General features: G+C 48.7%; 1 protein-coding gene across 1 annotated transcript in view; it reads left to right on the forward strand.

The window, feature by feature from the left end:
* The first annotated feature begins 487 nt into the window (after nt 1–487).
* Camta1 (calmodulin binding transcription activator 1) overlaps nt 488–14,370 on the forward strand; it is an 828,009-nt gene continuing 814,126 nt past the window's right edge. The window contains 3 exon segments of the mRNA XM_032890958.1: nt 488–664; nt 771–942; nt 1,317–1,498. Coding sequence (XP_032746849.1) covers nt 488–664; nt 771–942; nt 1,317–1,498 — 531 coding nt within the window.

Raw genomic sequence — 14,370 nt, forward strand, 5'->3', positions numbered from 1 at the left:
TTGAGGAATCAAACACTGCAAGTTTACAGAGAGGATCTGGAGCTCAGCTGCTTTTCATTAAACTGCGTTCTCGTTCCCTCCCTCCCGCTTCCCTTCGGTGCACCTGCAGAATCCCTGGCGCGGTGTCTTCCCTCCCTCTTCTCCTTCCCTTTTATCTGTCCATGTGCGAAATTCCTGCACTCTGCCCTTTTCCTTCCTCCCTCCTTTCCTTTTCTCCTCTTTTTCTGGCCACGTGCAGAGCCCCCGATTTCTTTCGAGAAGGCGCAGTACTTTGCAGCTCTCCTGGCGGGGATTGTGTCTGCGGGGCGTGCGAATCCCTCTGGTGTGGAGCGGTGTGGAGCTGCGCCGAGCTGCGGCCGGAGCCCGACACAAGCGCCGGGAGCCCGGGAGGGACTGGCTAGGCTAGCCGAGGTCGAGCGTTCCGAGCCCTAGATCCCCGGCTGCAGCCTGGGACAGGCACCTATGACTCATCCGCTCCGCCGGTCACATGGGCAACGTGACCAAAATAAAGTTTCAGTATTTTAAGCCGCTAGAAAAGGGGACAGAGGAGCGCAAGACGGGCGGGAGCGTAGGGCGGCCGCGGGGACGCTGCGCCGGCCGAGAGGGCGGGGCTCATAGGCCAGGAAGGGGCGGGATTTTCTTGAGGGGCGTGGTCTGCCGGGAGGTGCGCCCCTCCCCCGTGGCGAGCAGCGACGCCCGGACTCCCGGCTAAAGGGTTCGGGAACACCGCGAACCGGCACGCCTCGGTGCCTTACGTATCCCCCTGCTAGGGCTGCCCCTGCCAGCGCCGCAGGCTGCGGGATCCCAGAGATCCCAGCGTGTCCTCCGAAGACACCGGGACCCCCACGCGCCAGCAGCGGCTTCCCCGGGAACGTCCTTCAGCTCCGGGAGCACGCGGGAAAAGCCCCAACACACCAATGAGCGAGCGCCTTCCTCATGACGGTCACGCTGGGGGGGCGGGGCTTCCCACAGCCGTTCCCGAGTTCCGGGAACCCCCTTTGATTGGTCTGGACGGCTTGGGAAACACTGTAGTGACGTCCAATCAAAACACCACGTCTCGGCCTCGAGGAAATATTCCGTGTCAGACTCATCCTGATTGGGCCGTCCTTTCGACCTCTGGCCACTAGGAAGCTTTGTTTAGGTCTGGAGGGCGGGTTTTCCTGGGAGTGGGTGGGGAGGGGGCGTTTATTCCAGGCCAATCACTTTAGTCGGTGCGGTGGTGATCAGCCAATGGACTGGGTGGATAGGACGCTCCTCCCGGAGAGTAGTGAGACCCCTGGTGCGGCCCGATTGGTCGTGGAAACGGTGACTGACAGACGCGCTATCCATTGGGCGCTGTGCGTGGGCCGCGGGGCGGGGCCAGGGCGGGTGCGCGGCGGCGGCGGGGTGGCTGGGCCGGCGGCGGCGGCGGTACGAGGCGCGCGCTCGGGGTCCTGGTCGCGAGGAGGAGGAGGATGTGGCGCGCGGAGGGAAATGGCTGCCGAAAACAAGCCGGAAGGTGAGAGCCGGAGCGCGAGGGCCCGGGGCTGTCAGGGTGGCGGCGACACGGCGAGCCCGGGGCCGCGCCGGACATCCTGGGCATCGGCGGCGCGGGGCGCGAGCGCGGGGGCGCGGCGGGCGCAGGGAGGGCGCCGGCGGGGTTGGGGGGCGGAGCGCGGCCGAGTCCTGAGGGTGACTCGCGGGCCGGCCGAGCGCAGCGCCCCGCACCCAGCCCCGGGGCGGCAGGCCGGGGCAGGGGGGCGCGCGGGCGGGGCCAGGGCCCAGCGAGGAGGAGGAGAAGCCGCGACGCCTCCCGCACCCGGCCTGGGGCATCCCCGCCGTGCCGGTCCGGGTGTCAGGGGCCGCGGGGCGGAAAGTTTCCCGGGCCGCGGGGGCTCGCGGGCACCGGTGCCGGCGGCCGTAGCGGCGTCAGGGCCGGACGTTCCCCTCCACAGCCCCCCTCGGGCCGCGCGGCGCCTCCTAGCGCCGGCGTGGGGGTGTCCCCGCGCGGGTCCCCGCCAGGGGGCCCCCCTCGTGCCGAGCGCCCCTCGGCCAAGGCCCCGGGCGACCCCTCCCCCAGCAGGGCCGGGGGGCCTCGCATGGCCTCCCCGCCCCTCACAGCATGCTCTTCCACTCTTGCCCTTGCACCCTCACTACAGGGAGGGTGGGGTCTCCACACTGCCTTGCCCTTTACCTTCCGTGACCCCGATCCTAGCCGAGCACTGAGGGCTCCCCGTGTTAGCCTGTCCCCTTTCTGAGGGGACTCTCGTGGGGCCGCAGAGCCTCTGCACGCTGGGTTTATCCTTTTTTGACAGGACAAGGGGACTCCTTCGGCTACCCATGTTCTTCCTTCTTTGCTCGCCCAGTGGCTTGTGGGGCCCTGTGCAGCTCTGAAGTCATTTCTAAATAGGCAGGCAGACACTTCTTCCAGATCTGTACTCTTTCCGTACACTTTCCTGGGTTAGGGTGAGCTCATTTCCTGAACACCCTTCGAGTTGCCCTCTTTCTTGTTGGGTAAATCGGACGCTCCAATGCTCCTCTCCCTAGCTGTCTGCTTCTCTCCTTGGAGTTCCCTGTCTGGGCCAGGGTGGGCGCCCCAGTAAGATGTAGGGCAGGCAGGACTTCCGATGTGCCTACCACTTGAGTGAAAAGGGACCTCAGGAATTAACTTCTTTCTTGCTGGAAAACGAGAATCTATTGCTTCCCATTCACTTTTGGATCTTAGGGGGCACCCTTCACCAATTAATGCTATCCCGCTGGGAAAAGGGTCCTGTGCCCTTGAATTTGGTGTTCTGATTCCTGTCTTCTGAGCAGAAACAACCAGACTTTATGCGTCCCACTCTCAAGAAGTCTTTGAATCTTTCTTGGAAATAAACTTCCCAATTTTTTTTTTTCTTTTTGTTGAGAGAACTCAGATCCTCCTTATGGCTCCGGTTTCCCAGTCAGCCATATTTAGTGAGCCTGTTACCTTGACTTTTTCTAATTCTCTCAAATTGTATTCATGTTGGCTGCGTGAGGAGAAGCCATATGCCTTTCTATCCAGAATAGGGAGCGTAGACACCCTTGTCGCCCACATGCCTTTTGAAAAGAGGTAGCTTGTGTGCTTCTTGTTGTACCAGAACCTTCCTTTGGCCTTGGTATGTCTCTAGAGGGATCAAAACACTTCTTTGGATCTTGCACCTTTCAGGCAAAGGGGAACTACCTCTATTTTTTGCTGTTCTGGTTCTCTTTGGCATCACAGAAATTGAGATGCTCGACACAGTTGTTGACACACACACAGACCACTTTGTGCATACATGTAGTAACATTTGGAGTGTGTGGGGACTGTTAACATGTCACAATATGTGTGTATCTACACATACATATCCATGTATGTTTTTGGCGACTTGAGGATTGGAAGAAACCAAGGTGTCGTTGATGAAAGCAGTTTCTCCCTACTCCTTCATTTGTCATTTGTATTGTACTGAATAAGCAGAAAACCTCGTGTTCACCACCTCTCCCATGTGTGGAGTGCTTGCTGATGGACGCCCAGACTTTTCCATTTGGAATCTAGGGACAGTCTTCTCAGCTTGATTCTGTGGGGAGTGAAAGTTCTTATCTTGATTTTTTTTTTTTTTTCTTCCCTGCAGTGTAGGAGAAAGCGATTTCCTGTGTTTTGGGGAAATGATAGGAAATGGAGAAGAAGCTGCTTCTCCCTGATAGACTTGGGAACTAACTGATGGCCTCAAGTACGTCCCTGTTGTATTTCAGCCAATCAAGTGAGAGACACTGTGAAATGAGAAGAGGGTATCTTCGGAAAAGTGCTTGCCAGGGTTTTCTAGGTTCTTTCTCTCGGGCTGGTGTGTGCTGAGAGCCCCGCGCTCTGCCTCTGCTCAGGTGTTCACCTAGCTCTCTGCTGTCTAGTGCTGTCACTCAGCAGCGCAGTCGTGCTCTTTGACTGGCTGTGTGTGCAGCCTCACCCTTCGTCCAGCTGGGTGTTGTGTGTGCTCATTTCTGTTCTCTTGAAGTCTTTTTCCTAGCAAGGGAGTCCTCCACCTTGCTTTCCCAAGTAAGGGGATGTCTGAGTTGGCTCTGGCTCTGCTTTTCAACGTGGTAGCCACCGCCAGAAAGTAAAGCCTTTGGTCTGACTTTCTTGTGTCTTCCATATTTGGGCTGTTTTAAATCCTGTGTCTGTTGTCAGCTTAGGGGAGTTGCTGGTTTCTAGGGGTGTTAGTGAGCCTTGAAAAATGAAGAGTTGATTACCTGCTGTGTATGTTCTTGTAGTCCTGGGAGAGTCTTGTTTCTGGTGATGGCTCTGGTGTGCCTTTCCCCAGGCACTGCCTTTGGGTGTTGTCCCTGTCATTAGAGCACCCCACACATGGACTATGCAAGGAGTGGGGCGTTGAAGGCCCGCTGCACTGCTCGTTTAAAGTTAGGACGTCAGGCTGAGGCGCTTGCGCTGACTGTGTGGCTGGATTCAGGAAGGTCGGGGATCTGTGGAGGTTTTCTCTTCAGTTAGTCGGGTTACCCTGCTTCTCTTAATTACTCTGACCCATCCCTCATCTTTCTGTTCAAACATCACTTCCTCTTCCATCTCTTATTCCCCAGCACTTGGGAAAGGCCAGATGACCTTTTTCTCTAGTTTCCTTGAATGCCTGAGTTACCCTATTTCTGGGAAATGCTGGGTTTCTCCATCTTACCCCTCAGTGGATCTGAGTTGACACGTGCACAGCATCCTCTCCTCAAGGTCAGATTGCTTCAGCTTCTCCTTCTCAAGAGAGTATCGGCACTCCTTCCTGCTCTGGGAGAGGAGTTTATGTCATACTTAGCCATGTTTTCATCCTTTGTATTTTATCAAAAACTTTAATATTTTGTCTTTTTGAGACAGGGTCATGTTTTGCAACTTAGGCTAGCTTAGACTTTGTTATGTAGAACAACTTAGCCTTAAATTTAGGGATCAGTCTTCTTGCCTCAGCCTTCTGAATGCTGGAGTCATGTGTATGTGCCCATTTTATCCACATTTTCTGTTTTCTTTTTTGAGTTTTCAGGCCCTGGTTGTTTTAATCCTACCCCTTTCTACCCCCCAAATTCTAGAGGGAGGAAGGAGTAGTTTAGCTCTGCGTTTACTGCGTTAGTCCATGTGTACCCGGGTGGAGTTTGGATTCTTTCTGATCTTGAGATAGCCACTCTGAGGCCCATTCCCTCCACCCTGTTAATTACTTTGGCCCATTCTTATGTCCTCTCCCTCTCACCTGGTGGGGACAGCAGTAGAAGAGGGTCTCATGTTCTTTACCTCCTGCAGTTGTGCCCGTTCTGAGAAGTCACCGTACTGTGGTGTCTGTCTGTGCTCCCTTCCTCAGCTCTTTACTCTGGAGCCCTTTGCTGCGGGTCTGCTGGGAGCAGGGATTTGTGGAGATTCAGTGACTTTGCCGACACCATGTTGGATCATGTTAGTCTTTTGTATGAGTGATATTTCAGTCTGTCTGTGCTTGACTTTAATAAAGTCTTACGAACTTTTCTGAATTTTGGTATTTTGGATTGTAATCTTACAGAAATATACTTGAGTAGTGCACTATCCTGTGGAGCCTTTTCCTTCCTCCCTGGAGGTATAGGGTGGTGAAGAGGGAAGAGGGTGCACTGGGAAGGCCATTCAGCCGATTTCCTCACCACCACACTGTGGGCGTGTACATGTTTGTGTGCACATGCGAAAAGGAGCGTTCACTTTTAGTCTGACTGTCTAGATGGAACTTTGGGGTCATCAGATATGTGATTGATTGGGGTGGTTAGTGAACGTGAGAATAGCAGCGTGGCTTACCAGGGAGCCCACCCATGGAACCCAGTGTCAGATTCCTTTTCCATAAGTGTGTTAGAGAAGCATTCTTGACTTTCCTGTAGTTCATGTTCTCAGGGATTAAGCACTGAAGGAACTACCACTCTTGTTTTGCTGCTTAGTTATCTAAATCTAATGCCTAAGTGTGGCCACCACTCCCAAGGCCAGAGCCTGATATAGTCACTAGCCAATTATGTGTCTCTTAATTCTTTATTGCTGTTTAATAGCACTGACATTTATATATATTTTTTCTTTTTTGATAAAGCCTGATGTTTTTTGAGCACAGGTGAGATATACATCACAGTGTTGACATTGATCAAATTAATCTGAAATGTGCTCTTTCTCTCCCTCTCTGAAGTCAGGTTTTCTCTCCACAGTGACTGATGGAAGCCTGTTCTGTAGCCTTCACTTAGTCTGTGAGTGGCTGTATTCTTTGTCCACTGGTGGTTTGTTTGGTTGTGACAGGTAATAATGTGTGTTTTGCATTTCCATCGTTTGGGTCATCTTCACCTCTGTGTATCTTATGGAATCATCTTACTTTGTTTATTCTGAGTAACTCAGATTCTATCTCTTCTTCCCTTCTGTACCTGTTGGACAAGTAGGTGGCATGGGACCCAAGTGGTCAGTGGTATTTACAGTGGAGTCCTAGTGAGGTACTGTCCTTCTGGTTTCAGTGCCTCCCCTTGTAGCATTTTGGGGATTTGTTTTTGCTGCATTTCTCTGGCTTCTTTCTTTTTCTCCTTGGTATAATTGCAGTACAGTTCTTCAGATACAGTTAACAATCCTCTGCCTCACCTTGTGCTGTGGTGCAGGCTGATGACGTAGTAAGGGTAGAGGTATTGTGGTTCTGATTCTTTACCCACCTTGCTTTAGGAAGGGGTGCCTACTTGCCCCTCCTCCTTCCCTCCCTCCCTCCCTTCCTTTTACTCAAGTTTAGGGGCAACATTGCTCAGACACAGTCATATCTTTTCTTTACGTGCCATCATGGGTGTAGCGCTCAGCTGTCTTGGGATTGTTAGCATTGTCAGAAGAGGGGAATGAGTGGTCTGCCACCCTGTAGTAGTTGTTGTCTATGAAGGAGTGTACACACAATGAACACCATCTGATACTGCTCTCCGTAGTAAATGCTGGTCATCAGTGTGTTTAGACACCATTTTCCGGTTCTCTTTCTCTGATTAGAGCATCATAGCTTGTAGAATGTCATAGTCTCCTATAAAGACTGGTAATGTTTTGTGAACATTTTTATTTTTATTTTTTTTTATTTTATTTTTTTTTTTTTTGGTTCTTTTTTTTGGAGCTGAGGACCGAACCCAGGGCCTTGCGCTTCCAAGGTAAGCGCTCTACCACTGAGCTAAATCCCCAGCCCCGTGAACATTTTTAAAATCTCATTATTCTTGACTTACAAAGAAATACTACACACTCCAGTGCAGAGAGGCCCAGCCAATCACATTAATCCCACTTTCACACACACACACACACACACACACACACACACACACACACTCTCTCTCTCTCTCTCTCTCTCTCACACACACACACACACACACTCTCTCTCTCTCTCTCTCTCTCTCCCTCTCCCACACACACACACACACACATACATACACACTCACTCACACATACATACACACTCACTCACACTCACACACTCACTCAAGAGGAATGCTTTTTACTTTCCAGATGATTGACATAGTGTAAGTGGAAGGATGGTGGTATCTTTTGTTAACTGCCTCTTAGGTGTTCATTCCAGTGGTCTGCTCATGTTTTTGATATGGTTGCGTATTTTTTAAAGGAGTCCTTTGCTATTTTGGAAAAGTGGAGTAACTTTTTTGCCTTTAGATTTATCTAGGCCTTTCAAACTTTGAAATGTCCCTTCCAGAAATTGTTCTTGGAGGGACATCAATCTTTGAAGGACAGATGTTGGCCTGGACTGTCTTCTGCCCTTTGCTTTCTGCAGGGCAGCTTTGCACACAGAGTGCCGTCCATGCCTTGAGACTGGCAAGCACGGCAGTACCTGGGGTCCGAGTAAGTGGCAGTACCTTTTACTTCTCATGCCAACTGAAACACCTCTTCAACCTCCCTCCCCCCAAATCCAGAAACCGTAAATAGCAAAAGAATCCCAAACCAGGCCGTCCGTCCTGAAGGCCAGTTCTGATGACTCTTGCTGGGAGTTCAGTCGCTAGCTTGGGCTGGGCACGGTTGGTACCTTTGGATGTGTACTCTAAGTGGCATTTTTGTATCCTCCTTTTCTGGGAGCGTGTCTTCCACTTTTCCTTATCAGTTACCACAGGGCAGTACTGGCCCAGCAGCTTACTCTCCTCTATTCCTACCTCATGGCTTGAAGGACACAGGCATTGGCTGCTTACTGTGTCCTCTCAGGAGTTTTGTACATTTGAGGATTGTGTGGTGACTTCCGTGAAAGTGCCGCCATCAGGACTTTCTGCCCACGTCATGGGACACTGTTAATAAACCTAGAGTCTGTAGTGATGGAGGAACCAGGAAAGTCATCCTGTCTAACTTTCATAGTGAGATTTGCTTATGGATGACAGCAGAGCTATGTGTGGATGCTTCCAGATGCACTTTCTCTTTAATCACCACTGCTGTCCCTCTATGTTTGTCTTTTTTTACTTTATTTTGACAGCATCTGGTAGCCTAGGCTGGCCTTGCATACACTATGTAATTGGGGATGACCTTGAACTTCTTATCTGCCAACCAGGTTCTGGGGTTACAGACATGTGCCTCCATTTTTGGTTTGGAGGTGCTCTTTCTACTGAACTCCTCCCCCCACACTCCTTTTTTCCAGTTTTGAAAAATGTATTTTAGTTTTTTTCATCATGGTTGCTTGAGACTGCCAAGAATTATTTCTAAAGGCATGTGAGTAAAGTCAGGAATTTCTGTCTTTGTAAATTTAGACGGTGTTAGTCCTTTTCTGAAGAGTCTGTGTCCTCTTGGTTTTGGAAATGATAAGAGATCATTAGGAAGTGTGAGACCATAGGAAGCACAAAGCTGCAGGAGAGAGAGACTCAGCCATCAGTGATGATGGCAGCCTGATGGTGGCGAGTGGACGTGGAATGCCCGACTTGCTTTTCACTACAAAGTTGTCGGTGGCCTTGGTGATCTTAAAATGTGTTTTCCTTCCTTCCTTTTAGAAAGTACTTGAGATAAAATAGTTTTTAGTGAAGAAAATGTAAAGTTTGGTGGAAGTTTAGCAGAATGGAACATTTCAAAGCCAGATTAAAGATAAGAATTTTTATTATGAATCCACAAGGGGGTAGTGGTGTTCTATCAAAGGTGCTTGTGGAAGTCGAGGCGATCGCCAGCATTCCAGATCTGTAGATAAAACTGGCATGTTTGCATTTTAACTTAATAAGATCTCCTTTTCAAAATGTTTATTGGCAGAATTGTTTATTGTTTAAATTAAAAAAATCCATTTTGGTGAATGGTTATTTTAAGCTGTGCAAATGGTTATCTGCCCCATAACACAACAGTGAGACTGTCCTTGTAGTCCTGTGTTGGGAGAGGTCATGAAGGCTCTGAGACCACTGATGTTTTCTGACGATGTAATCATCCCGACATTAGAGATCAAGAACTGGTTGCTAAAGTGTCTTGAATAGATGGATTTTAAAAAATTGTGTCTAAACTTCATCCCTTAGTGTTTCAGTTCTGCCAAAAGATGAAACATGTGAACAGTCTTACTCCTAGCTGCTTTAATAGCTCTGAGTGAATCAAAACTTTGTGGTAATAGTTTGCATTGTTACATAAAAGTGTCCTTTCCCTAATATAACAATCCAAGTTGTTCTGGAGGCCTGTGAGTCTTCCGTGCTTTGTTTTTTTTTTTTTTTGTTTTTTTTTTTTCTCTTCTTTGGAGCTGGGGACTGAACCCAGGGCCTTGTGCTTGCTAGGCAAGTGCTCTACCACTGAGCTAAATCCCCAACCCCTATCAGTGCTTTGTTTAGAATGACTGTGATCAGGTGTACTGTGGCAGAGGCAGCTAGTCCTGTGCTGTCCTGTGCTGTCCTGTGCTGTCCTGTGCTGTGCTGTCCTGTGCTGTGCTGTCCTGTGCTGTCCTGTGCTCTCCTGTGCTCTCCTGTGCTCTCCTGTGCTCTTTGTAAGTGTAAGTCACACGGTGGGAGAAAGTTGTTGTTTTTAAAGATTTATTTTATTTATATGAGTACACTGTAGCCTTCTTCAGACACACCAGAAGAGGGCACCAGATCCCATTACAGATGGGTGTGAGGCACCATGTGGGTGCTGGGAATTGAACTCAGGACCTCTGGAAGAGCAGTCAGTGCTCTTAACCACTGAGCCATCTCTCCAACCATGGGATAAACTTTTTTTTTTTTTCCCCGGAGCTGGGGACCGAACCCAGGGCCTTGCGCTCGCTAGGCAAGCGCTCTACTGCTGAGCTAAATCCCCAACCCCTGGGGTAAACTTTTTTAAAAATTTATTTCATTATTTGTGTGTTTCGTGTGACACTGTGTGAGCTGCCTGATGGTGGGTGCTGGGAGCCTAGCTCTGGTCCTCTGGAAGAACAGCGAGTTCTCTTCAACTGCTGAGCCATTTCTTCAGAAAGAAGATTTATGGTGGACAGCCCCCTCCGACCCCCAAGTCTTTCTGTAGTGTAGGTATGGACTCTGGACTCTGGAGTGTAGGTATGGACTCTGGAGTGTAGGTATGGACTCTGGAGTATAGGTATGGACTCTGGAGTGTAGGTATGGACTGGAGTGTAGGTATGGACTCTGGAGTGTAGGTATGGACCCTGGAGTGTAGGTATGGACTCTGGAGTGTAGGTATGGACCCTGGAGGTATGGACCCTGGAGTGTAGGTATGGACTCTGGGTGTGGGTATGGACTCTGGAGTGTATGGACTATGGGTACCCTGGAGTGGGTATGGACCCTGGAGTGTAGGTATGGACCCTGGAGTGTAGGTATGGACCCTGGAGTGTAGGTATGGACCCTGGAGTGTAGGTATGGACTCTGGAGTGTAGGTATGGACTCTGGAGTGTAGGTATGGACTCTGGAGTGTAGGTATGGACTCTGGAGTGTAGGTATGGACTCTGGACTCCGAGCACCTGAAATAGTGGGGTCGCTGACGAGCACTGCTTGCTTGTGCCTCATGCATTGCCTCTTTCTCATTGCTGGGCTAGAGCAAAGGTAAAGTGGTTTTTCTGTCCTCTCCCGTTCTTCATGCTGAGCAAGGAGGGGCAGTTTCATGTCCTTTCTTCACTAAGTGACTGAGTTAACATCCCTGAAGATAGGTGTACACTTCCAGCTCTGAGGGCTGAGCTATGAGGTCAGCATTTTCATTCATGAGTTTTGTGTTTCCGTTTATTTATCTTTTTGTTTTGTATTCTTGACCTGGCATATTCACAAATCAGTTTACTGCCAGTCAGTTCATGAGTCAGCCATAAAAGGTAAAGGAAGAGGCACCATAGTTGTCTCGGTACTGTGGAGTTGCTCCTGCTGGTCTGCAGCGGCTCAGTTGGGGCAAGGTCGCAGCCGTTTTAATTCGCTCTTGATTTTTGTGTTGAGCTGTGTTGTGAACATATTGATACACAATTTTTGTTCTTGCTATAAGGTTAGAGTGCTATGTTACCTTTGTTACAAAGGATATTTATTTTGTCACTGTCTGACTTGGAGGATTCTTTTTGATTTCAAAGAGGCGAGGCCTGGGGATCTGATCATGCTACTGTTTGCTGCAATGCACTTGGACTGCTTACTTTGAACATTTAGTTACTCTTGAAGCATTTTAAATAACTTGATTATTTTATGGTTTTAACATATTTGTTTTTGATATACTGTTATTGTGGAAGGCACAGCAACCCTTGAATTAGAGTCAGATTTCATTTCTGTGGATCGTACTCTCATGTAGTTGTGGAATGTAGCTTCTCCTCCAGGGAGGTTACTGTTTGAAATTTGACCCAGTGAAGACAGTCTTGAAGAAGTCTTATTTGAGTTTTCCTCTGCAGGGCCAAGATAAAGGCTGGGCTTCTGGCTTCTGGCATTTTTCAAGCCTGTGGTTGATGAATGGTTGGCTGTAAACAAGTTAATTTTCTTTGCTTTCTTGGGGGGGGCTCACTGATTTTCTGACTATTTAATTGACAAAGACATTTAAAAATAGCATATGTTACTTTTAGGTAGTGCCATTTTTAGTTCAGTTCATGGTTAGAGTAGATGATAAAACTGTAGTCATTGCTGTTGATACTTGTCTTAAACTCTGTGTGTGTGTGTGTGTGTGTGTGTGTGTGTGTGTGTGTGTGTGTCTGTGTGCGCGCTCACGCTTGTACCCTCACTAGGAGATGAACTAAGGACTTTGTTAATGAATCTTGCTCTGGAGTTTTTAAACTAACCTTTTTGTACGTGCGTGTGTAAATCTTGTTTACAGTTTACAACTTTTTAGAAATCATATAGAGAGGCACAGAGTTGAAAGTTACAAAGTTTTATCACTGAATATTTTGTTTTGGGGGCCGGCAAGGCCAAGCTGTCCACATGGTAGAAAGAGAACTGACCTCAGCAAATTTTGTTCTGGCCTTTACATGTCTCCCCACCTAAATAAAAGTTAATGCGTATGGGGCTGCACCTTCCAGCTCCTCCATTCTGCCTGGAGCTCACCGCCCACGGTGGCAGGCCAGAAAGCCCCAGGGATCCGTCCGAGTCTGCCTCCCAGTGGTGACAATGTGCTGGTGCACCCAGGTTTTACATGGGTGTAAAGCACTTTACTGGCTGGCCCTGGGGGCAGCATTTAAACCATGGGACAGCCCAGATACCATTTCCTCGTGTCCCTGAGCAGAGCTGGAGCTCGATGGGCTTTTGAGTTGTTTGATGGCGGCAGATGAGTGGCTTGTCTGGGGAGCTAGGCTTTCTGGGTTTTTTTGGGATTTTTTTTGTAGATGTACTAGGGAAGAAAGCATTTAGCTTCTGGATATGCGTTTGAAGGCACACATGACAATTATTTTTCCTAAGAGCTAAATAGTTTTGATATTATTCAAATATGATTTAGAATCATGGAATTGTGTATTTATTCATATGTGCATATGACTGTATGTGTGTGTATGTATATATATATATATATATATATATATAGTATAAAAATACATTGTATAGATGCAAGTTTTCCCCTGAAGGGCTGGGGGTAGGATGCAGGGCTTTGTGGAAGCTACCAGTCAACTGTTCGTAATGTAATGACAGAAATTCTTATTTTATTTAAAATTCGTTCTTACATTTAAAACATTTTATTTCATCTGTTTGGTGTTTTTCCTCATGCATGTTTGTGTACCACTTCTGTGTCTAAAGAATGTATTGGGTCCCTAGAACTGGAGTTACAGAGAATTGTGAACATCATGTGGGTGTTGGGAATCAAACCTGGGTCCTCTGGAAAAGCAGCCAGTGTTCTTAACCACTGAGCCATCTCTCCAGGGATTTAGTTTTTAAAGATTATATTTTTAATTATGTATATGTACATGCATGAGCACATGAGAGTGAGTACCATGCTATTGAGGGCCAAGGAGGGTGTTGGAACTCGCTGGAGGTGGAGTCATGGTGGTTGGGAGCCACTGACATGGGTCCGGGGGACTGATCTCCAGAATCCGGGAGGAACAGAGTGCGCTTAACTGCTGAGGCACCTCTTCAGCCCTGGTCTTGTGGTTGGTTTTGATTTAACATGTGAGAGGGTAGACACAGGCAGGTGAGAGGACAACTTCCTGGAGTCAGTTCTCCTTGCGGATTTCAGGGATCAACCTCAGCCCACCAGGCTTGCTGGCAATGCTTTACTGGCTAAGTCAGCATGCTGACCCCAAGAAAGGACTATTTACTGTTAAGACCTAGCAGTTTTCAAAACTGTGTACCTCTGTAGGATGTCTGAAAAGTTAGGGGCTGCAGTGATTAGATTTTACATATTGGAGATAGCCCTTGGCATCAGCATCAATGTACCTCTCTTATCCTGAATCAAGCAGTAATAAGCCAATCAGCTGGCTTCTTAATAAGCTCTGTGGTTCCTGGGTAGGGCTGCTTCTTCCCCTCAGTAGAGGGGTGACCTTGGCTAAGGAACCCCACCACCAGCAGGGTGCTGCTGACTTGGATGCTACTTTTGGGGCCAGAGGTAGAAGCCTCTCTTTGGCCTCCTTACCTCTTGTCCTTATCAGACAATTCCCATCCATCCCTTTGTTGGTTTTGGCGCTGGCTGTTCTCCTCATCTTGTCTTTCCCAGCCCTCAGCTCTGTGTCATGAGTTAGTTGGTAGTGATTGAGAGGAGATTGCCCAGTGGATAAAGTGCTGTCTTAGAAATGACCTCTTAACTTCTGCCCGTTCTTTCTCAGGATGGCAAGAAAGTGAAGGTGGATGGATGCACTTTACTGTGCTGTGCAGCTCCCTTGCTGATACTGGCTGCTCTGTGGGACTTTCTGCTTTCGAAGTTCTCACACCAGGTCAAGAGTGAATATGTAGGCTCAAACCACGCCAGGGGAATTCGAAGCCTCGCCTCTTAGCTGCCTCCTTTATGCTTGCTGTGCATAGAAATGCCCTCCCCCCTCTGTTTAAAGAAAGTTAAAGAATTGTTAAGGTTTTTACTGAAGATGTTCAATACGG

The sequence above is a fragment of the Rattus rattus genome, chromosome 1, assembly GCF_011064425.1.
Source record: "Rattus rattus isolate New Zealand chromosome 1, Rrattus_CSIRO_v1, whole genome shotgun sequence".
NCBI classification, from domain to species: domain Eukaryota; kingdom Metazoa; phylum Chordata; class Mammalia; order Rodentia; family Muridae; genus Rattus; species Rattus rattus.